The sequence below is a fragment of the Mus musculus genome, chromosome 15 (genome assembly GCF_000001635.26).
Source record: "Mus musculus strain C57BL/6J chromosome 15, GRCm38.p6 C57BL/6J".
Taxonomy (NCBI): domain Eukaryota; kingdom Metazoa; phylum Chordata; class Mammalia; order Rodentia; family Muridae; genus Mus; species Mus musculus.
In genome coordinates, this window is record NC_000081.6 from 48,143,269 (window position 1) to 48,169,462 (window position 26,194).

At 35.2% G+C, this 26,194-nt stretch overlaps 1 protein-coding gene and 1 pseudogene across 10 annotated transcripts in view; one reads left to right on the top strand and one right to left on the bottom strand.

Annotated features, from left to right (window-relative positions):
* Positions 1-26,194, bottom strand: part of Csmd3 (CUB and Sushi multiple domains 3) — a 1,211,921-nt gene that overhangs the window by 562,631 nt on the left and 623,096 nt on the right. For all 10 annotated transcript variants that reach the window (XR_001781523.2, XR_003951374.1, NM_001081391.2 and 7 more), the window contains 2 exons: positions 17,756-17,859; positions 8,293-8,405 (listed from right to left, as the gene is read on the bottom strand). Coding sequence is in view for 8 of the 10 variants with exons in the window: in NM_001081391.2 (NP_001074860.2) it covers positions 8,293-8,405; positions 17,756-17,859 (217 nt within the window). In the remaining 2 variants the exon portion in view is untranslated. The remainder of the gene's footprint in view (positions 1-8,292; positions 8,406-17,755; positions 17,860-26,194) is intronic.
* On the top strand, positions 20,202-21,521 carry Gm18742 (predicted gene, 18742; annotated as a pseudogene).

Sequence of the window (26,194 nt, forward strand, 5' to 3'; positions counted from 1 at the left end):
ACACTGCCTGGAAGTTCAGGACCCAGATGTTGGATATCCCAGAGACCTAAACAAGAACCAAGCACAACTGAAGAAAAAAGTCAATGAAATTATTCCTAATGATCTGCTATACTCATAGATTGATGCCTAGCCCAATTGCCAACAGAGAGATTTACTCAGCAACTGACAGAAACAGATACAGAGAATCACAGATAAACATTAGATTGTACTTGGGTAATTCAGAGAAGCTGAGGAGGACAGATTGTAGGAGACAAAGGGGTCAAAGATACCATTAGAAAACCCACAGGATCCATTAATCTGAGTTTCTAGTGGCTCACAGAAACTGACCCAACAACCAATGAGCCTACATTGAACTGTCCTAGACTCCCTGCATAGATGCAATAGTTGTATAGTTTGGTCTCTTTGTGGGACTTCTAACAGTGGAAGCAGAGGCTGTCTTTGACACTTTTGTCAGAATTTGGGATCCTTTCCTTCAACTTGGTGACCTAGTCCAACCTTAATAGGAGAGGATGTGACTAGTCGTACTGCAACTGGATGTGCAATAGCTGGTTATTCATGGATGATCTCCACTTTTCTGAAGGGAAATAGAAGTAGTTGTGGGAGGATGTCTCGGGGAAAATATGGGGAGAGGAGGGAAGGAAACACTGTTTGGGATATAGAAATGAAAGAAAGAAGGAAAGGAAGGAAGGAAGCGAGGAAGGAAGGATGAAGTAAAGAAAGAGGGAGGAAGGACAGAAGGAAAGAAGAAAGAAAGACAGACGAAATGAATAATTTCATCAAGTTGGCATTTTATAGTAAACTTTTTAGTTCTATTAAAATTTAGCTTTGGGTTAAAAAACTGTAACTATATAATTTCCAAACTTTTGCTCTCAATCCATCTTATCACCAGCATGAGTCCTAATTAGTAAAAAACTTAGATTTAAGCAAAGAATGTCATTTCTACTCATCAGATGTTCACTGAGGCAAGAGACAGTGAGTTCACTTCAAACCATAAAAATTAATGAATCTAAATATTTAAAAAATCAGCCATTTTTAATGAAACTATCTCATTTCAAAATTATGGGTCAAAACCAACTGGCATCATCAAAATTTCAAGCTCTTACCATGCACTTTAGTTAAAAGCTATTTTAAAATTTAGATGTCTAAATAAATTTAAGCCACTGCTAAGATTTATAGAAATATAGAGGTTTTGAGGCCACAGTCTATAAACACATAATGTATTATTCAAAGAGTGATAAACATATTATCTCCCAAAACTTCCAAAAACCCGATTCCCATCAACTATATTATCTATAGTATAGCTGTGAAATTACCAGCCTTTTGAAGGGTGATAACAATTGTATCAGAAGGACATACACTTGCTTATAAAAGTAAGTGACTTTGTTACCACCAGTTCATGCTCTTGAAGAATACTGTCATACAATTAAATATGAATAAAGTAGCTTAATGTCTAATTTCTAAAAGGAGATATCATGAGGTCTAGAATCCTATAAGTGTTGCATTTAAAAGAATCAGATAATTCTCAAGAACATTTTTAAAATCATAATTTCCTATATAAAATGTGTTAGATTTCTGGTATGTGTGTGAACTGCATGTGCACATGTTATGTTTTTATGTATCTGATGACACAATGGGGTCATTATGAGTTTAACATGGCTCTTTTAGTATTCCCCAAGTTACTCACAATGGCTAGCGTTTGCAGCACATGCTTCTAAAACTCCATCAAGTTCACCTGGGATGTAATATTCGATAATAGAAGACAGCATGAAGTTAGCAAAGTTAGACTTGTGTCTCTGTTCTGCGGTAAGTTAGTGAGCTATACTTGTTGACTCATTCATTAGTCCTTCATTCATACAAACTATGAACAATTGCATGCTCACATTTGTGAAAGAATGGCTTCAGTTATTGCAAAAGTAAAGTTCTTATTACTATAATGCTTGCATCTTAGGTATTCCATATGTAAAATGAGTAATAATTCTTACCTCTTACAATTTTAATGAAACCTAATGAGTTAATTTTGGCAAAAAGATTGGGATATACAAGAACCTGGATAAATATTCATTATCCTTTGATAATTCTTCATGTTTCAAATATTAAGATGAAAATATGTCTCCAAAGTCATGCACAGTTAATAGAGACTAATATGGCCATTAGGTAGAACTCTTTTTATTTGCTTCCTGTTTTGTTAGTATGTATTAGAAATAATTACAATAGAAAAATAAACAAATAGAATTAATATTTCTAAGGCCATTGGGGAAAGATAAATAACAAAGGTTTGGTTTTTCAGATGGAACATCTAGTGTTGTATCTTGAATAATGATTTATGTAAGACATTACTCATTAGTTCAGTTCAAGATACTTAGATATTATTGATTATGGAAAAATATATTTAACTTCTAATGGTTCTTGTGGGGTTTTAGGCAATGCTTTTTAAATCAGTGTTCTGTGATTACACTTAAAAACTTTAAATTAACCTTAGCTACACACACATGCACACACACACACACAGACACACAGACACACACACACACACACAATACATTTCTATTTTATTGATTGGAAACTTTTACTCTCCTCTTGCACTTCCTTGCTACTTAAGGTAGATCCACTTCTAACCATGCTGTGGTGGTCTGAAATGGTTTGCCCTCCCACAGATCCCATATATTCATGTGTTTGAATGCTCAGCCCATAGGGATTGGCTCTATTTGGAGGTTTGGCCTTGTTGAAGTAAGTGTGAGCTTTTTAAAGAATGTGTATCACTGTGGGGCAGACTTTGAGGTCTCATATTCTCAATGTACACCCAGTTTATCTCAGAATCTCTTTCTATTGCCTGCGTGTCAAGTGTAGGACTCTCAAGCACTCTGTATGTCTGCATGTTGCCACGATTCATGCAATGAAGATAATGGACTATATCTTTGAACTGTAAGCCAACACCAAATACATAGTTTTCCTTTATAAGAGTTGCTGTAGTTATGCAGTCTCTTCACAGCTGTATAACTAATACACTTGTCCAAACAGCATCACATATTACAGGTTAATTCTAAAGTTTTGATATTTAAGTCAGATAACCCAAGCAAATGTATTTAATTTTATACTAATAAACAGCCTTCATCCTAGTATGTAGTATAACTCTTACAATGTCTTATCCCTTATTTTGATTGCTTTCTTACTTCATTTCTGTATCTCAGGAACATGAGAAGCAGTCTGGAAATTTCTATTTCTCAAACTTTGAGTTTAATCACACTATAAATTTGTAAAGACAATTTGTTTTGAGATGATGTTTTCTTCTGATTAATGTTTCTCAACCTTTCTTTTGGGTAATTTTATTGAACTATATAGAAAACATAAGATCTCTCTCTCTCTCTCTCTCTCTCTCACACACACACACACTTGTGCATATATGTGGCCCTTTTAATTTTTCATATGTAAGTTAAAAATCATATATGAGTAAAAGTTATGTCCCATTAGCAAAGTAAAGGGGTCAAGTCTTCCTATAGAGCCTATGTCCTGTTGACTCATATATTCTTGGTCCCTATAACCATGTGAGTTCTTTCATTTAAATAGGCCTGAAATCTAATTTAAAATTGACATGACATATGTGCTATCATTGTACAAGTGGGCATAACTTGCCAAGCCAGTAGTTCTCATAATTCCAATGTTTCACAGGTATATGAAAGTTTTGATCAGTATTCTACACTGTCAACATGGTTAGTACCTTCCATCACTTTGAAGCCAGACAGTGTTGATGCTGTTTTCAGGTCAATAGCAGCTTTATTTCTCTGTATTACTCAAGTGTATGATGTCTTCAGAAGCAGTGTTTTATATTCATGCTTATTAGAGGTAATTGAGAACAATGGCAATAGCCTACAGTAATTGGGAATCTATGACCAACAACTCCAGTAGTAGTAATCCACTCCTGGAACACAAATTTTATTTGTTTGTCCATTGTGTTTGTAGTGGATTTTTGTTCCCTTTTAGGGTGACTACATTATACTCACATATTAGTGCATCTTTTGACTCTTCAGCTTTATCTAAAACCTCCCTCTTGCAATATATTAACACGGAGACCTACAACAAGTCATGGTGAATGCAGAAAATAACAGAATACAGAGTCTCAGCTTTAAATTTGACATTAGTATCAGAACCAGTTTTTTCAAAGTCAAGGGATCATTTTGGAAGAGGAAGTGTAAAGAATGTAAAAGAAGAGGTAGTGGATAACTACAAGTTAATAGTGTTTACCAGAAACAACATGACAGTTGGACATATGAGTTCATAGTTGAGATGAGGGCATGACTAAGATCTGACCAAGCTAAAGCAGATAAAATTCCAAGATGGACAGGTTAAAGAGAACACTTGGTCAAAAAGTACCACCCTCAGGTGAGGTGTTATTGGACATTGATAGCTTGGAGAAAAGGAATTTTATTTGATTGTTTATTTGTTTCTTTCATTAATGTGTGACTCTTGACAGTTAGACTACACACCAATGGATGACCTCACACCCAGATGTTGTCAAGATAATAGGTTGTTCTCCAAAAACTGACAACAAGACTCCATTGCTGAAGATAATTCCTATAAAACTTATTGACTATGGAGAGGTCAAGCTGGTGCTTATATAGTAGCTTCATCTTTTCATTCTAGAGTCTTTGGTACAGGAAGGTACTCTATGGGCTACCAAAAGATAAATGTAAACCCCAAGACAGCCACAAAACTTTTATCACCAATGCTGTCCTTCCTACAAAAAAATACTAGGTCACAGGTAGAACCAAGCTTATAAGCGCAACCAACATCTGATTTTACTTCATACCCGTTTCATAAGATAGAACTCATACCTGATGCCATTTTGATGATTGGGAACCAAAGACTAGATAGCTAAGAGGTCTTTCTTAAAACAAAATATTACTGATCTTTAAAAAAATGGGTGATTAAATGACTCCTAATGATAATTTGTTAACTCATAAATCAGCACCTTTCGCAGCCTTCATCAGAGAAGCCTCCTCTTGTAACAAATGGGAACAAAACAGAGATACACCGCTAGAAATTATACAATGAGAGAGGGAAGATTTTGAAACACATGAATCTGAATGGGAGGTCTTTATCAAATCCCTTCCCTTGAAGTATAGGAACCTCTTGATAGATGAGGCAGAAGAAACAGAGGAAAACAAGGCCCTCTAAATTAGCTGAGCAAAGCTCATATGAACTCACAGAGGCTGATATAGCAAGCATAGGGCTGACAATTTTTATTTTTGCACCAGTTCCTCTGTCTAAATATTACAGCTTTCAGCTTAGTAATTTTATCCTGAGTATATGAAAGACAAGGTCTCTGATTTTACTGCTTTCTCTCGGGCTCTTTTCCTTCAGTTCATTTGCCTTTTCCAAATTCAATATGATATTTTTAATTTTATCTTATGATATTTTATGTTATGTTTTGTTGTTATCTCTTTGAAGGCTATTCTTTTCTTCTGAGAAACAGAAAAGGAGTGGATCCACAGGGAGGGGAGTTACAGAGTAATTCAGAGGAATTCACTAAAGGAAACTGAAATCCAGATATAGTGTATGAAAAGTAATCTATTTTCTTTAAAAGGAGCAGGGGAATGTATACCTCCTGGCAGATAGACTGCACTCCAATAGATAGGCTCATACCACAATGTATAACAGTACTAACTAGAATGCACAGATATAAAACAATCAAAAAAAATCTAAGGGTACAAAGATTTTGTGTATGTGGAATGAGAGGGTATTAATCAAATAAGTTGACAAGGTGGTAACTATAATAAAAACAATCCATGAAATTCTCAAAGAATTAACCTTTTAAAATACAAATGTTATACTCTTCTTAATAAAGGCTGTGTATAAGTTGATCTGTTTGTCTAATGCTATCACATACAAAGAGGATATATTTAGATGGAATCTGAAAGGACTTTAGCAGATGTTCCTTTAGAACCAACATACTACTCCACAGAGACTATGGTAATTATAAACATATTTTTGTAGGAGAGGTTGCTACTACACAACAAAATTTGGAATTATGTAGAATGAATCATGCTTTCAGTTTGAACTCAGTTTAAATAATATTCAGAATTCAAAGGGTATTTTTCACTGTAGAAAATATCACAGGAAAACAGACTTTTAAAAAAAAATTTATTTTGGGGGACTTTTGGGATAGCATTGGAAATGTAAATGAAATAAATACCTAAAAAATTTATTTTATGTATATTATATATACAGGAAAATCATTTGATCAGCCTTAATTGAATGTATACTCAGGATGATGTAGTTGGATGCTTGCTAATTGGAATATAAGGTTGGTAACATATATATATATAATGGTCTGGTTACATAGTTGTTTCTATAGTGCTTTTCAAAGACAGGGAGTGGTCATTTGTGAAAGTAGACTTAAAGTAGACACTAAAAAATGTTTTAACTTGGTTCAGAGGAGTACACAAAGTAATGGATTAAAACAAGAACAAAGTCATATAGAATCTAGATTATATCCAAAGACACAGTAATAAATACAGAAATAACATATACTCTTGTTAAATCAGAGTTTAGAGACAAGGATGAAGGGAAAAAATTGAAAAATCTCCCTTGACAATAAGTAGGGTAGAGTGGAAGAAACTGGATGGAAGTGTGGGGAAAAGATACAGTAAATTTTTGAGTTAGAATTTCTTGGATTTCAGATGCATCTTACCTGTGGATATTTATGCATGAATTCTTGTGTAGATTTTTATGCTTCATCACTAAATTATGATCTTGAAAGGGAAAGTGTCTGGTTTTATATTCAGCAACATATTCAGTAATTGAAATATACACAGATCCTTAGAATAACTTTTAAGCACTATTTTTGAATCCCAGAGAAAATGAGAATAAAATAATGCTGATTTTGGCTTTTTTACACTGAACCTCTACCCTTGAATAGCAGCAGAAAAGAGAATTCTAGAAAGGTCGATAGAATCCCCCTGCCACTATAACCTCATCCCAAGTTTCAATAACTTTCTTGTTGAAGCATTGCTATTAATGATTAATATAGTTTCTGAGGTTTAACCAACTATAGATTTTATGACAAATATCTTTCTCAGGGTTAGAGAAATGATGAAAAATTTAAGGAATGCAAGGATGCTTGCCTTGCTTCTCTATTTAAAGTGATAAGGAAAGGAAAAATCAAGTAAGTAATTCCAGCATAAGCTTAATATTTTTTTTTCAATTTGTAAATTTGTTTTACTTATTCAGGAGGAATGTATATTTTAACTGCTGCAAGGATGGATTTTAAACCATAGATAAATGTTCCTTTTTATTCAACTGACATTTATACATATTTCTAGAGTTCTTCAAGTTAATATAGTAATAAATGTTGTTACAAATAAAAAATGTAGAATGAATGTGTTCTTCCAGACAACATCACACATTTATTTCATATGTCCAGACACAAAGGAATGGCAGTGCTTCAAAAAGGAAACTAATTAAAATTATTATGCAGGTAAGAAAAAATTCATAGCCATTGTTAATTGATAAGATGGAGGATAATTACTTTTCCACAATAGTAATAATAAATTCAAGATATGCAAAATTTGTTAGTCTCATTCACATGTACCTTTCTAGATTTCTGATTCATTTGCATGTATTAATATTTACACATTTTTCATGTAGAATTATACCTTTACATATCTATGTATATCATGTGTCTACATTGAGTTTAATCAAAGTTCAGTAAAGGTTCAAATGTTACTTATTTAAACTGCATTTGTCTGAACTAAATGAAACTGGAAGAGGTTTTACACTCATGTTATTAATTCATATCCATGTTACTGAGATGGGAAGTAGTAATTTAAAAACACATCGAAGCCTCTGACTTATTTGAAAGTGAATCATAACACTAACACTATATATTTAACCTCATATATTAAAACAAACAAGGACCCAAGAATTTGAGGGTTTAATTCATTTACAAATACTTTTAATCATTTAATAACAGCTGTTTTGACAGGCAAATTATTTAAAGAGATTAAATTCGCGTTCTATTGTGTGAAAGTTTTGTATTCCAGTATGACTAAACCATAGGGTGAGACATGAGGTATGAAAACTGACATGTTTTAAAGGAAAACATTTTATTTAAAGACATGTAATAACCAACATCTATGGTTGGTACAGAAAATGATTTCTTTTTAAATGTATTGTTCATTGAATTATAGAAAATACATTTCCCTTCACTTTGTAGATGCAATTAAGCCAGCATTTAAAAGTATTCTTTGGCTGTATTATGGTAACATATTTTCTGCAGAAGAAATTCATGCTTACCTTTGTAGTTAACCTTGAAGCCAACAGATCCAACACTTTCATCTGTTTGAAGATGGAGCCACATTTGGCTTCTCATGCTCACTATCAGGTCTGGCACAAAGCTTCCAGTTAGCCTGAAAAAGAGATTGAAGAAGAAGAGAAAGATGGATTACTAAAGTACCCTCTGCATGCAAATTGTGAAAGAGGTATCCTTCAATATGTTCTATGCTAGAAAAAAAAAAAAACTGTCTAGCTTACACAGCTATGTACCCGTATAACATAAAAGATAAAACACACAATTTAGTGATCAAGCTTTATAATTTAAAAGTACTATTTCATGTGTTTAACTAGGTTAGATCTTTCATATCCCCAAGGCAAGATTACTAGAGTGTCAGAGAGCTTTATACTTCCCTTTGAACTAAAAAAGGAAAGTGGATCTATAAAGATCTTTAAGTATTTTTAGTCTCCAAAAAATGTGTATATCATTTTAATTTTTAAATTCCACAGAACTTTGCTGTAGATTTTTCTTGAGAACTATCAAAATGATGTGCAAAGCAACAAATTTCCAAGTAATATACTCTGTAATTTTCATAGTGAATACATGATGCTTTAACTAATTAGTTTTATAGTGAGTGTTATAATGGATAATTTTATGTCAACTTGTCAAAACTAATGTCAGCTGAGAGGAGGGAATCTCTATTAAGAAAATGTATCTATTAGATCTTAATTAGACCTTGATGAGGGAGGGTCTAACCATTTTAGTGTGGTACAATCCTTGGGCTGGTAGCGCTGGGTTCCTGATCAGCAGGCTGAGCCAGTCATGAGGAGCAAGCAAGTAAACAACACTCCTCCGTGGCTTTTTTTTTTTTTTAAATCAGCTCTTGTCTTCAGCTTCCTACCGTGTTTGTGTTCCTGTCCTGATTTCTGTTGATGATAAACTGTGATGTGAATGACAAGCCAAATAAACCCTTTGCTCCCCACATTGCTATTGGTCATAGTGTTTATCACAGAAATAGCAATCCTTAACTAAGAGGATGTGTGACACATGTTTTATTGCTAATGATTTTATTTAAAAGAACTACCTTCCTATAAGACATAGCATAACTGCCACTCCAAATGAATAATGCACATTCAGCAATGTGCTGTTTTTGAACTACTGAAAGGAAAAATAATTCATATTGCTTCATATAATTGAATAAGGGCCATGGGTTAAGCAAGGATGAAATCAAATGAGTAAATCAGAGATTGGGATTTGATAGGCGATTCCATATAGAAGGAGAAATAAGGAAAGCAGACTTACTATGAATATTCATGTTGTATAGATTGTCATACAAAAAAGTTAAATTCTTCAAAAGAAGTCTCCTAATATTTGCCTGCTTATTGCTAAGACCACAAATATGGCTTCAGGGAAGAAAATGTAGATTCCATTAATGATAACCAGGCATCCTCAGATCGGATACAAATGTCTCCTGTCTGGTTTGTATAATTTTATTAATCCAGATGAGGGCAGCATAGAGGACCATGTGCTTGACAGAGCCTGAAAACGGCAATAAATAACCCTACTCTTGAGACATCTACCAAACCTACAAAGGTGGCATTTTAAATACTGCATTTTAAGTACAGTCGCATCACCAAGGCCTGTATATAGGTAGATTGTGAAATTAAACACAAAGAAACTCATAAAATATTATGATATAATTATTGGCACATAAGCTTAAGAAGAACACTGTAGTGGAGATCATGAAAAATATTTCATTATCTGAACTTTTTTGCTGCATACAGGAAACCCACCTCAGGGACAAAAACCTTAGAGTAAAAGTCTTGAAAACAATTTTACAAGCAAATGATCCCAAAATACAAGATGGAGTAGGAATTCTAATATCGAATTAAGTCGACTTTCAACCTAAAGTTATCAAAAAAGATAAGGAGGGATACTTCTTACTCATCAAAGGTAAAATTTACCAAGATGAACTCTCAATTCTGAATACCTATGCTCCAAATGTAAGGGCATCCATTTTCATTAAAGAAACTTTACAAAAACTCAAAGCACACATTGCACCTCATACAGTAATAGTGGGAGACTTCAACACCCCACTATCATCAATGGACAGATGCTGGAAACAGAAACTAAACAGAGACACATAGACACTAACAGAAGTTATGAAACAAATAGAATTAACAGGTAGAACATTTCATCCTAAGACAAAAGGATATACTTTCTTCTCAGAACCTCATGGTACCTTCTCCAAAATCGACCATATAATTGGTCAAAAAACAGGCCTCAATAGATACAAAAATATTGAAATTATCCCATGCATCCTATCAGATCACCATGGACTAAGGCTGATCTTCAATAACAACATAAATAACACATTGAAGCTGAACAACACTCTACTCAATGATAACTTGGTCAAGGAAGAAATAAAGAAAGAAATTAAAGACTTTTTAGAGTTTAATAAAAATGAAGCCACAACATACCCAAACTTATGGAACACAATGAAAACAGTACTAAGAGGAAAAGTCAAACCACTGAGTGCCTCCAAAAAGAAACTAGAGAGTCACACACTAGCAGCTTGACAGCACACCTAAAAGCTCTAGAACAAAAAGAAGCAAATTCACCCAAGAGTAGTAGATGGCAGGCAAACTCAGGGCTGAAATCAACCAAGTGGAAACAGAAAGAACTATACATAGAATCAACCAAACCAGGAGCTGGTTTTTTGAGAAAATCAACAGGATAGTTAAACCCTTGGCCAGACTAATTAGAGGGCACAGGGGCAGTATCCTAATTAACAAAATCAGAAATAAAAAGGGAGATATAACAACAGAATCTGAGGAAATCTCAAAAAATCATCAGATCCTACTACAAAAAGTTATACTCAACAAAACTGGAAAGTCTGGATGAAATGAACAATTTTCTAGACAGATACCAGGTACCAATGCTAAATCAGGATCAGATTAATGATCTAAACAGTTTCATATTCCCTGAAGAAATAGAAACAGTCATTAATAGTCTCCCAACCAAAAAAAAAAAAAAAAAAAAAAAAAAAAAAAAAAAAAAAAAAAGCCCAGGACCAGGTGAGTTTAGTGCAGAGTTCTATCAGACCTTCAAAGAAGACCTGATTCCAGTTCTTCTCAAACTATTCCATAAAATAGAAACAGAAGATACTCTACCCAATTCGTTCTATGAAGCCACAATTACTCTGATACCTAAACCACACAAAGACCCAACAAAGAAAGAGAACTTCAGACCAATTTCCCTTATGAATATAGATGCAAAAATACTCAATAAAATTCTCCCAAACCGCATCCAAGAACACATCAAAACGATCATCCATCATCATCACGTAGGCTTCATCCCAGGTTTGCAAGGGTGGTTCAATGTTCTGAAATCCATCAATGTAATCCACTATATAAACAAACGCAAAGACAAAAACCACGTGAACATCTCTTTCAATGCTGAGAAAGCATTTGACAAAATCCAACACCCCTTCATGATAAAAGTCTTGCGAAGAACAGGAATTCAAGGCCCATACCTAAACATAATAAAAGCAACATACAGCAAATCCTAGCCAACATCAAGCTAAATAGAGAGAAACTTGAAGCAATCCCACTAAAATCAGGGAGTAGACAAGGCTTCCCACTTTCTCCCTACCAATTCAATCTAGTACTTGAATTCCTAGCCAGAGGAATTGGACAACAAATAAAGATCAAAGTGATACAAATAGGAATTTTTATAATATAAAAAAATCATCCGTCTTGATACTTATTATTTGTGTATATACATATGCACATGTATTAGTACCAAATGTTTATTATCTTCACCTTAAATATTTCCCAGACTTCCTCAGAAAATATATGAATACTGTACAAAATAATAAAAACATAATTGTTATAATCTATGTCTGCCAATTCAAGTTAGGCAAATTAATTGTCTCCAAGTCAGCTTATCATCATTAAGCATACTCTACCCTGAAAAGAAATATCTTTAAATTATGTCTTGATCATGGATTTTCAATATGGCCAAAGAATTTTGGTGAGACATTGGTAACAGTGTTTTGAGTGATGCTGGGAAATAAATAAACCTTCACAAAAAATGGGAATTCAAGCACAAATTGAAAATAGAAAGTAATTTGCCTCAGTATGAAATCTGCGTCTGACCTACGTATACACAATGTGCATTCACTATGGTGTATACACCATACCAGCCTTGATTGTCCTGGTAAATATTCAGATTGTTCTTATATACTACACTGCCCTGCTTTGTGTGTTTGTCGGTTATGAATTATGCCGATATCCAGTGCCTGTAGAATACACATGGTAAATTAATCCCCTGCTACTTACTTTCCTATCGACCGGTATTTCCTGATTTCCCATTCACCCCTGGTTTAAGGGTAAACATCACGAAATATTAAAACCTGTACTTGTAGTGAACGTATAAATGTCAAACTCCCATATCTATCAGTCATGTTAGATTTAGAAAACTGGAAATTATAACTCCTATGTTTCTCTTAAAAGGTTTTTAAAAAATGACAACAGTGTCTTTTGCCTTTGAGCCAATCCTCTGATGCAGGAACTAGGAGGAAGAAATAGATCTTCAGTTTCTATGCTAGTTTTAGCCAGCCAGACAGAGGGCTCCAGGATTTTACTTCCAGCTTGTCACAGAACAGGTAGAATTGCATTTTTTTTTTTTTTTTGGTCTGGATCAGGACAAGGAACCCATGTGTGATGGATTACATCTGCCTGCCTTTATGAAAGAGTGAGTTATTTTTCTTTGGTGGAGTCTGCTTAGTGGATTTCCTATGATGCACATCACAGACTGCTTTAATCTCTATTTAATAGAAAACTGCTTCATCTTTCCTGGATTTTGTGGCAAGGAATCACTGTACTTGTTAGTGACTTTATTTTTAATTGTATTTTCTGAAGAGCAGCTAGCTCCCTTAAAACTATCCTTTACATGCAACTTCAGTAGATAATTCTTTTCAAATGACTTATTTTAAATTCCAATACTCCTTGCTGTTTTGAGCAACCTGTATCTAACTTCTAGCTCTGACACTAAAGAATATTAGGGGGCCCAATCAGAAGCATCAGGTCATTCACATAAGGCTTACAAATGGTTCTTTACATAATTTTAGTGCACAATTTTGAATTCATTGTGACTAAATGATCTTCAATTTATGTTTATTTATAAACATAGTAGCCTCAGTATGCATTCATGCTGTGCTTTAAAACTCTGGGTTAGTCTCTTTATGTGTAATGAAAGCATAAAAGCCTAGATAAATGCAGTCAGAAATCTTCCTTAAGCTCTGAAATAGAAACTGAAATAAAGGCAGGATCTATTTAATATCTATTAGGCTCAATGCCTGATCTCTATATTCTTTCAAAGCATTTTTGTTACATCCATTAGGGAACAGCAGCCATTCTATATCACAACAATTTTCTTTGTATCATACAAACATGTAACTATCATTTTTTATGAAAATGCATTCAATACTTTCTCCTATGCTGCTATGAAAAGTGAGTCATTTGTTATTTCCCCCATATTTGCAATTCACTGAAGAACTGACTGCTAGAAAAATAGTTTTCAAAAATCCTGAAATGGCATTTTACAGTTGCATTTTATAAGGGATCAATTTCCTGAAAGGATAATGCATAGTTGACTCACAGATAATAAATCAATAATTGTGGGTTTGAAATCATCAGTGAACATGGACATTAAAAGTATTAATTTATTGGCTACCTCAAACTATAATCTTTAAATATAATGAACCTTGTCATTAAATTTGGTCGACAAATGTTTGCACATGCATTGTGCTCTTTACCTATTGACTGTTTATACTTATGAGAACAAATACAGTTCATTTAGATACTTATTCCATAAGTTTTCCAAATTTCTTTTGTCTTTTCTTTTCTATTACCTACTATAGCACAATTATTCCTGAGTGAAAATAACAACTAAAACATTTTAAAAATTATTTGCATGCAATAAATGAACACAAACATAAAGTAAAAAATAGCAAGTAAAGAAATTGGTTTTCCTGATATAGCTGTCTCATGGGAGGCTAGGCCAGTGCCTGGCAAATACAGAAGTGGATGCTCACAGTCATCTATAAGATGGAACACAGGGCCCCCAGTGGAGAAGCTAGAGAAAGCGCCCAAGGAGCTGAAGGGGTCTGCAACCCTATAGGTGGAACAACAGTATGAACTAACCAGTACCCCCAGAGCTTGTGTCTCTAGCTGCATATGTAGGAGAAGATGGCCTAGTCAGCCATCACTGGGAAGAGAGGCCCCTTGGTCTTGCAAACTTTATATGCCCCAGTACAGAGGAACTCCAGGGCCAAGAAGTAGAGTGGGTGGGTAGGGGAGCAGGGCTGGGGGAGGGTATAGGGAACTTTTGGGATAGCATTTGAAATGTAAATGAAGAAAATATCTAGTAAAAAATTGAAGAAAACAGAAGAAATTGGTTTTGTTCCATTGAAATTACCAATCTTTTCATAATTTATAAACACAAAATAAGAATGAAGCTCTACAAAAGGTGAGTATTCTATAAATTTAATATTTGTGATAAATAATCAAAATTGAATAGAGAGTGTTCTTAAATTTTAAACTAAAGTAATTCTGAGCACCAAAAGCATATATTTGTCATTATACTAAAGGGACTTGGATGACATCATATTAATCCAATTTTGGACACAAAAGACAATGGCTGTAGTAATTTTATTCCTCTCTCTCTCTCTCTCTCTCTCTCTCTCTCTCTCTCTCTCTTTCTTTCTTTCTTTCTTTCTTTCACTCCCGTCTTTTTTTGTGTCTTTGTTTTAATGTGTTATTGACAGAAGATGACTTGGACTTGGTTAATTTGTGAATGCATGTGACCGTGTGTACATGTGTGTACATGTGTATATGTGCATTGTAGAGCTGCATGTGTATGTGCACTTGTGTATGTGGCTATGGATTTAGAGGTCTATAGGAATATGTATTCATATATAAATATATATGTTTATAATGTATTCATGTGCATATGTTCATATGCTTTTGTGTGTTCATTTTTTATATAAATGTAGGTATGAATATCTAAGTCTATATGTTAATTTATATAGAGAGGTGTTTATGTACTTGTACTTAATATATAATAATATATAATAATGTCATCTATACATGACATTATTTGGCTGACAATGATCCACCACCAAAGGCCATAGATTAAATAAGGAAACTCCAGTACTAGGTATGAAGAATGCTGTTTTAAAGTTATTGGTCAGGGAAATTTTAAAAAAACTAAAAAAAAAATTTAGAATACTACTGTTGTCCATGTTTATATTCCAGAGGTAGAAGGCAAGTCCCTGTTGCTGAAGACACCATGCTCTGTGAATATAAGAATTGGGGGATTAAACATGGATGTGACTTTAAAGCCTCTTCAATGAGAACTGGGTTTCATGGTACCAGAAGTAGGTACTATACATGATGCTAAAAGAAGGAAGCAATCAATAGCTATATCCAGCTTTGAAGCCTATCTGGGTAGTGGCTAAGAGCTGCCTAACTGGATTTTTAAAAATTAATAATTAATTAATTTTTATTCTTCCCCGTCCACCCTCCGACTGTTCCACCTCCCATACCTCCTCGGCCCCCACTCCTTTACCCCACCTGACCTTCATTCAACAGGAAATGCCTGGTATTAGAAATCTAGTCAATTTCCTGTGTCTAGAGAGGTCATGAATCTTAAAGAAAAACCCGTGCATACAACTTTTATAAACTAGTATAATCCCTAACTGCATTGTAAATAAGTGTCCTTATATGCACAGGTAAGTATTGTTCTCATCTCTAATCAAGGAAGCTTCACATTTTAGAGATTGTTAATGTTGCAGAAAACTAACATGTGTCAAATGCAGAGAACAAATGACCATGGAGTGCATAACTACAGTGTATGCATCTGCAACAGAACTCCTGTATCAATGGCTCAGGGAACATCATGAACGTGAAGAAAAGATTATTGAGAGCCAGACAGAAAACCACTAAGTCTGCTGTGAGTTTATATATTCTAGAAATGACAGGGAACCAACACTCATGACACCCTAATGTAGTATGTCTATTACATAGTATATAACAATATCAATACTAGTACACATGTTATCGTGGGAGGAGTAAATATTTTCAGTCCCCATACCTAAAGAGAGAACTACAGGCACATAAGGAATGCTGAGAGTGGAAGGCTACATCTTCCACAGGGAAAACCCTCCCAATTTCTCATCTAAGTGGTCTGCCCTGAAATCATACAACAATAAGACATATATTTAACATCAAAGTTAAAAGCAAACAAGGCATGAACTTGAGAAGGAGCAGTGTATATGAGAGAAACTGAAAGGAAAATGAGAATAGTATAGAATGCTATTTAATTGATAATTTTAAAAAAGCAGTAAGTTCTTTAATCAAAATTTTTTAGTTGAAATAGTTTTTTTTAATGCAAAATCTGTTAGCCAGTTAGCAATCTTCTTTTAGATGACTTAGCTGTGGACACCAACAAAGTTATGTTAATGTCCATTTTAATAGAGGGAATGAATAATATTTCCTCAGAAGTACAATTTTGTTTATAAAAGGAGTATTTACTGATGGTAGACAGAAGAAAACCTAATAAAGTATGTTTTCATGCACGATTTTTAAATATTGATGCTAGTTCTCAGAATAAGGAAAATATAGGAAGAGATGAAGACCATGCACTACACAAACTCACAAAGACAGTAGAGAACTGAGTTGTGAGAACAGAAAGCTTGTAAAATATTTATTTTACTCTTCTAAGAAGAATGCAATAAAAAGCTCTGCCTTTGTTGCATAACAACTTGCTCCACATGAGTACTTACTGGGGATATAAGAGCACAACCCACAGTTTTTATTCTTTATCCAGACTTCTATCACCCAGCTGTCCTTAGCCTCAATTTTCTCATAATTAGTTGTGAGTCTGGTCCATTCACTTAATGGTCCTGATAAAGTGGTCTCCCTTCATCTGCTCCTTGATCACATTCATTGGGTGCAAGATAATTAACATTGGTTACAAGTGTGACCTCCAATAGAGTAGAAAACAGGATTTTAACTACACTTGATAAAGTATTTTCTTCCTGTTCCTGTTATTCCTTTCTCCTTTGATGTTAAAAATGCTACCAAGAGAAACAAATATCACAGAGACTACACTGGTCTATATGAGGTTCTCCTCTGGGTATATTATAGCTTTCAGCTTTGTAATTTTTATTTCTTCATGTTTTGTCTGTTTATTTACTATTGTTTTGTTTTGTTGTTGTTTTTCAAAATTGGGTTTCTCTGTATAGACTTCACTCTTGGAATTCTGTCTGTAAATTCAGGCTGGTTCAAACTCAGAAATCTGCCTGCCTCTGCCTCCTCAGTACTTGAATTAAAAGCATGCACCCCACTAGTGCCTAGCTCAGCTTAATACTTTTATGGCTCTATTGATACACTGTGACAGCTGTGACATACTACTTACACCTGAAGCACAGTCCTTGGGTCTCCAACTTCACCTCCATCACCAATAGTCAACGTGTCATAGCCAATCTCCAAATCAAATTCTTCAAAGTTTATCTGGATGACCTAGTGGTAAATAAAAACAAACACCTTAAGTATGTTGAATTATGTAATGAAAACCAAAAATTTAAAATTTATGGCAGAAAATTAAAAATAATATGAGACTATCTATGAATATCACCTTATGGCAGAAGATCTCACCAAAGTATCCAAGCTCAGTGACTATATAAGTCACTCAGTTTTCATTTGCTATATTTTAACTTCTGTATTAAATTTTCAAAGAAATGACATGATTTCTGTTTATAGAACACTCATTTTGATTTTAAGCATGATTAATGCAAATCCACTTTGGGATGGCTTTATAAAAAGTACATGTGGGAGAGAGTAATTTTCCACACATTTCCACATACTTTTTTTTTTATAAACTAACAGAGGAAAAATGTATGCCATTTCCCTTAACTCATAAAGCTGAAAAATGTGAGAGCCAAATTTGAATCTCAATGAGTATATTTAGTGTTACCGGTGTATTTTACGTTTACTAGCAGAATCCTTCAAGCATAGTAAAACATATTCACACAACTGAAGAAATATAATTTGAGAGACACATTAGAATATAGCAGATAATTTGGAATTGATTTTTACAAAAACATCTTATACACTATTTCCATAGTCATTTCAAACTATAGTTAAATTGAAATGAAGTATTTTACATCACAGAGAAAAACAAAGTAATTCTGTGCAGAAAAAGTTGCATAAATGTGTTTAACTACAACCAAGCCTTCAATACATATTAATAAATAATATGGTATTAATATCTCTGTATATGGGAATAATTGTCAGAACTGCCTAACATTTCTAGAAAAGGGTAAAGAAGATGTTTTCAAATTCAACTACAGCATATGTAAAATGTGTAAAAAAGTGTATAGTTTATACAATCACATTTTAATGTTTTTGCTTAGAATTAAAGTTTTATTTATCTATACTTATATATCATTCATTTTATTCAATTCAGACTGTCAAAAGATGTTTAAATGATGATCTCAACTATAGGCTGAGACGTTGGAATTGTGGTCCTGAGTTATTGATGCTGCTCAGATACACGTAGGAGGTGTTCACTTGCTGGAGGAAGTATGTCTCTATTTGTAAATAAAAAAGTAGATTTGGTTCTTTGCAGTTCAGGCCTTGCTCAGGTGGAAAAAAAAACAAACTAATTAAAATTAGAATTTTAGACCTACCATTAAATATCTTAAACTTCTGAACCAGGTTTGCTAGTTCAGATTAGCTTTATATTTATCAGCTGCATTGCATAATGTGATAAAATCTTTTGGGAGATTTGTGTTGTGTAAAACTTGGAAATGTTTTGACATTTTCTACCAACCTCACTAGTTTGAAAACTGCCTTTTAGAGAAACCATGGAGGAAGCATTTGGTAGAATATTCAGTTCTCAAAAATCAATTTCCTTTTTTAGGTAGGCAATATAATTCCTTCCATATTACTTAGGACAATGCCTAAGTAAAGGCAAAGTGCATCTCCTGATTAGTTTATTTCACAGAGGAAACCTCAGTGGATACTGCAGAGGTAATTAAAGCCTTTGACTAATCAGCATTAAGTTAATCAAAGGTAGGCTTTCCTGGGAGTGGACATGTTTTATTTTAGATATTGTAACTTCCTTCTGCCAAATTTGTTTTCTTTTATAACTTGTATCTCTTTTTAAAATTACATTTACTTATTCATTCACTTTACGACCCAGAATCTGCCCTTCCTCTCCTCCCAGTGTTTTACTTAAACACACATTTATGAAGCTTTTGTTCAATCGTTTTGTTAATAGTCTGGTTATTTTCAAAATGGAGTACACAGGCACTTATACATCCTGTTTGTAATAAATTATCCTTTTATATGCTTGTGACTTTTATTAACTTTGGGAAATTAGTCATCTCTTCATTCTTTCTCCTTCACCCTTCTAGAAATTGAAGTTGATATAAATTAGATGCTGTATTGCTACATCCATCTCTCTTAGTTCTCATCCTGTTGTGATGAAATATTCTGAGAAAAGCACTCAGGAGAAAGTGATTATTCTGGCCCATAGTTTAAATATAACCTCTCTCACGGAAAGGGAGTCAAAGCAACAGGGTATTTGAAGCAGCTTTTAACATAACATTAAAGTTAGAAAGCAGAGATGTGAAATACTTTCTGCCAGAGGCCCATCTGCCAAGTGATTTTAGGTTTTACAAGTTTACAGTTAACAATAACAGCCAATGCAGACTATTCATAACACATAAATGTCCACTTCTTATATTCATATATTATTCATTCAGTGTTTCCTTGGATTGCCTCAGGTATGACATGTAGAAGTAAGGTGGTAGTGCCATTATTACACGTAGCCCTGGTGGACTAAGTCAACAATATAGCATAATATACCAAACAGACAGGAGAAAAATCCTTCCCATGGTGATGCATGGAGAACAGTACATTATTGTTAAAAAATAAAACAGTAAAAAATCAGTCAGAGCTAAGGACTAAGCATCAAAGGGATCTTGTTGAATGCCATAAGAAATGAATGTTGGGGAAACACCTCAGTTGTTGATTGACCTATATAACAAAATGTAGCAAAAAGGGAGAAGTAATGAATGGAAAAAAGGTTGCACTGACTGCAGGTTACTTCTGAACTTGAAAAAGTACCTAGATCTGAATATCAAACCACAGGACAGCAAAAAGCCAATCAAAACCAGAAAGACGAATGTAATGCCCTACAGCTCATTATTCCTGTATTAGAGGATAAACTGAGGAAATAGTCCAAGAAGAAACAAAAATTATCCGCAGGTAGGTGTCTGGGAAGCTCCAGGATTCCAATTACCTCATCACAAGATGATTCTAGCACAGCCTAGGAGACCTCAAATCAAGCACAGCTACATAAAGAGTATCTAGAGTCCAAAAGAAACCATTGCCTGTTAGGTGACAGGATGGCAGGCTTCCTAATGGAAGCTATGTGCGAGCACATAGAAGGGACTTGCCTGTGAAAGTTATCATCACAGCAGCTAACTATTAAGTGAATCTAGCTTCCTTTGGATTGTATCACTAAAACCTTTTGTAGATGCTCTCTCTTCATTTCCTGTCTCTCAGGAAATGTTCTGCTTCAGGTAAAGACTTGAAAGTCTTTAATATACGTGGTTGGAAGTCAAAGTAATTCAGTGGAGTTCAGTTCAGGTCCCTGGTTATTGGCCACTGGAGGCCTGGGCTGGAGGTTATGCTTTGGAAAACATGTGGAGACAGATGTAAATTCAAGGGTTCCCTGTCTCACAGTAAGGCTGAAATCATAAGCATTAAATTTAATAGTGCTAGAGCCTACGTTTTAGCAGCTTCAAATTATTTTGCAAACCAAATTTGGGTTGTCAACGATTACTAATTATGGCACATATCCACAGGATATATTGGAAGATGATCTAGGCCTAAATTATTATGAAAACTTCATGAATGTTCTCAGGAAGTCATAACAGGGCCCCAAAACTCCGGGATCTATGTAGTGAAGTCTGAATGAGAATAGTATTTTCAGGATCCAGGTGCAATGATATTGTCTGCACCAAGCAAGAAAATTCATTTGTAGGACATATGCTTAGAAAGTACGAATGTGTTATCGTGGATGCTCACTACTCTGGCCTTAAACTCAGAGAATGAGGTCCCTTGGTCCCATGCTGAGAGTCACTGATACCTCAACAAATTCTGTCAAGCAGGCAGATATTCTTTTTTTTTAATAATTTTTATAATTTATTTTTTACATTCCATATTCCATTCCTTGCCCCTCTCAATCCACCCTCTGTCTGCTCAACATCCCACACCTCCTCCTCATACCCCTGTCTCCACATGGAAGCCCCCAACCCTACTTCACCTGACCTCTAAACTACACGGGGCCTTGAGATTCTTGAGGGTTAGGTGCATCATCTCTGAAAGAGCACAGACAGAAATCCTCTGCTGTATGTATGCTAGGGGCCTCATATCAGCTGGTGTGCTCTGTCTGGTGGTCTAGTGTTTGAGACATCTCAGGGGTCCAGATTAGTTGAGACTGCTGGTCTCCCTACAGGATTGGCCTTCTCCTCGGCTTCTTTCAGCTTTCCCTAATTCAACAACATGGGTCAGCTGCTTCTGTCTATTGATTGGATGCAAATATCTGTATCTGACTCTTTCAGCTGGTTGTTGGCTCTTTCGGAGGGCAGTCATGACAAGTCCCTTTTTGTGAGTGCTCCATAGCCTTGTGACCTTCCCTTGAGCTGGATCCCACTTTGGGCCTGTCACTGGACCTTCTTTTCCTCAGAGTTCTCTCATTTCTATCCCTGTAATCCTTTCTGATAGGAACAATTATAGGTCAGATATGTGACTGTGAGATGGCAACCCCATCCATCACTTGATGACCTGTCTTCCTGCTGGAGGTGGGCTCTATAAGTTCCCTTTCCCTACTGTTGGGCATTTCATCTAAGGTCCCTCCCTTTCATTCCTGAGAGTCTCTTATGTCCCAGGTCTCTGGTCCTGAAGGCTTAGCCAATAATCTTCCCTGGAGTGGAGTGGTTTTGAAGCTTTGATTTAATCAGGAATCTAGATTACTGACACTGAAGGTACATGTCCCCAATTGGTTCTTGATCATTCAATAAAGATGCCAACAGCCAATGCCAGGCTGGAAAGAAAGAGGCAGGACTTCCAGGTTCCTGCAGACTAAAAGAGAGGAGGAGGAGAATCAATATACTTGGGGAAAGAGATGGAACAGATTCAGAGCTGGTGGGGAGATCTTCCCAAATATGGTGGGAAAGAAAAGCCACAGAAGGACAACCTGAAAGCATCTTGGGCAGAAAGTCCAATGGGCTTCACAGAAGGTAACTGAGCAACAAACTAGAGGACAGATTTAGAGGTGTGGAGCTAGGTGTAAAGGTAGCACACTGGCCACAGAAGATTTAGAGGAGCCCAGCCACAGAGCCAGCAAAGTTGGATAAAAATGAGATAATGTGTGTACTTCGTTCTGCCTTCTAAGAAGGACTGAAGCATCCACACTACCTTCTTCCTTCTTCTTGAGCTTCATATGGTCTAGGAGTTTTATTGTGGGTATTCCTGGCTTTTTGCCTAATATCTCCTTATCAGTGAGCACATAACGTGTGTTATTTTGTAACTGGGTTACCTCACTCAGGATGATATTTTCTAGGTCCATCCATTTACATGGGAATTTCATGAAGTCATTTCTTTTAATGGAGTAGTACTCCATTGTATAAATGTATCATATTTTCTGTGTCCATTCCTCTGTTGAGGGACATCTGGGTTGTTTCCAGCTTTTGACTATTAAAAATAAGGTTGCTATGAACATAGAGGAGCATATGGCTATGTTATATGTTGGAATATCTTTTGGGTATATGCCCAGGAGTGGTATAGCTGGGACCTCAGGTAGTACTATGTACATTTTTCTGAGAAACCACCAGACTGATTTCCAGAGTGGTTGTACCAGTTTGCAATCCCACCAGCAATGGAAAAGTGTTTCTCTTTCTCTACATCCTTGCTAGCATCTACTGTCACCTGAGTTTTTGATCTTATCCATTCTGACTGGTAACCAAAGAGTACACATAGAGGAATCCATGGCTCCAACTGCATATGTAGTAGAGAATGGCTTTATCTGGCATCAATGGGAGAAGTGGCCATTGGTCCTGTGAAGGCTTGATACCCCAGTACAGAGGAATCCCCTATGAGGTGAGAGCATACTGGATGGTCGGGAGCGCCCTCATAGAACCAGAAGGAGGGGGGATGGGATAGGGAGGTGAAAGTGGGAAAAGGGATAATATTTGATATGTAAATAAATATAATATCCACTAAAAATGAAATACTCTCTGTGTGTGTGTGTGTGTTTCATCTGTGGATCCAAGATAGCTCCTGGGCAGCTGAGCACCTGTGACTTGCCAAGAGTTCAAAGTGGGTGAAGCCAAAACTACCTGCTATACTTCCCCTTCTGTACATTTCTTCCTGTAAAAGGAATTTAATCTCTGGTCAACCCTGAGTAAGTCCTATGAATCCTTTTCCACCATGAATAAACAGTCTAGACAAAGCAAGGCCTGTCTTCTTCCTCAGAGACCACCACAGGGGAAGCCTTTACCCTCACCCACCCCTTCCTCACCTACACACTTATCTTAAGCCCTCTGATCCTCAGGTCCTCAGATCCCATTCTCAACTCTTTCTTTTTTAATTTTTAATATTTTTTATTACGTATTTTCCTCAATTACATTTCCAATGCTATCCCAAAAGTCCCCCATACCCTTCCCCCCACTTCCCTACCCACCCTTTCTCAACTCTTTAAAGGTTCCCAGCAAAGTGTACTGGGTGCTCAGGAGTTAAGAACCTCAGCCTCCATCCCAGCTTGCACCTTTTCTCACCAAGAGAAGCATGGACTGGGACCTCTGTCTTAGGTTACCTTTTTTTTTTTTTTCAACTCTCCTGAACAACCTGTTGGTTTCACAGGAACTCTGCATGCCAAAGAGGGGAAAGGAACGTAGCTTAGTACCTCTGTGTTTCACTCCCCTAGAAGCATCCTGACACCCAGTGGTGAGACAGAAACAGAACTACAGGCTTTTATACCAGTTTCTGCTAAAGTCTTTTGTTCCACTGTGAAATATCTTGAGATAGACCCCATTGTTGACATTTCTCACAGAATTCTTATTCTTCAATCTTGCACTAGAAGAATCCATTATGTTCAACTTCCAGTACGCTAAGTTTTATGAAGTACTAAACTCTTCCAGAGTCCAATCAACAGAGACATAAAAAGGAAGACACTTAAGTTCTATCCATGAGACCCATAGTGGAAGTAGAGAACCCATACTTTCAGGTTTTTTATGTGATGGGTTTTACAGAGCCATGGCGTGCGCGCGCACACACACACACACACACACACACACACACACACACAGGTCTAAAATAAATGCATATTTTGTTTAACAAAGCTGAAGATAATAAATGAGAAGTATTCTGAAATATGCAAGAGGGTAGAAAATAATAAAGATATATTTAAAGGTTGAACTACTATATGTTCCTATAATTCTCATAAGTGCTGAAAAAATTAAATTACAAACTTAAAAAGATATCTCCATTCTTATGTTCACTGAAGCATTATTCAGTTGCCAAAACATAGAAACAACCTAACAACTTTATAATACTGAATGAAAGAAAAAGAAAACCATAAACACATAGATGCATACAGTGAAATATTATTCCACTTTATAAAGATCTTGCAATTTGAAGAATATACTAACTCATATTGTTTAGCTAAGTATTCAGTATTGGATATATTTAAGCATATGAATCTGTTATTTCAGGGAGCACTTTTATAAAGATTTATTTGCTTCTGCATTTATATAACTATTAACTATAATTTAGTTGAACATGAAGATTGTGAATCCTATGGACCTAAACCAAAAATAAAAACATTTATTTTCCTTGAGCTGTGCTCATATGTAGATATCCAACTGGAATCAATCCATGACTTTTGAGGCATTCTAAGTTAAGTTTTATGTTATCAGCTGTTATAGGAGACAAAGCCTAAATTCATAATTATTAATTCCAGAAGTGAACCCCCAATAAATAATTTATTTTCTACTTAATCCATCATTGTCTTTCAGTTTACTGATTTTTTCAAGTTTTACATGTATATATTTATGGGTATGTCTTTTATGATATACTTGTTTATTTGCTTTTATTTATAGTATTCTTTCATAGTATTACCGATTCCCTCTGCTTTCTAGTGAATCAATCACACATATGAAGTAATGAATTTGTTATTTCAGTGAGAGTGCCTCTCAGAATATTTCATCAATCATTCTATCCAAAGTAAAGATCCAATTTACGCCAGTTGATTTAAAAATAATAGATTGAAGACTGAATTGCAATCAAAACTAGGAAATAGTTTGTTTCACATGGCTTAAAAATACTAATAAGCTAGTATAAAAAAAATAGGTACCTAGTAAATTATTGACTGCTTGCTCTATACCACATTAGATATATCCATTACTAGGAATCATGTCCTAAATAGTTTGGGCACACATTTAATGGAAGGCTTTTCCTAAATTTTAACTGAGATTCTTGCATGAATTTTTGCAACAAAGGAAGCCCAGCCTCAAATAAAACTAAGCAAAAAATTAATTTAAAATCAATTCATACACTTCAGATAATTGATTAAGTATTGAATTTTCACTGGAAGTTTTAATATTTATAGTCTTGAACACATTCTATGACATACAATCAACAAAAAATAGTTATTCAGCAGGGCAGTGGTGGCGCATGCCTTTAATCCCAGCACTCAGGAGGCAGAGGCAGGCAGATTTCTGAGTTTGAGGCCAGCCTAGTCTACAGAGTGAGTTCCAGGACAGCCAGAACTATACAGAGAAAC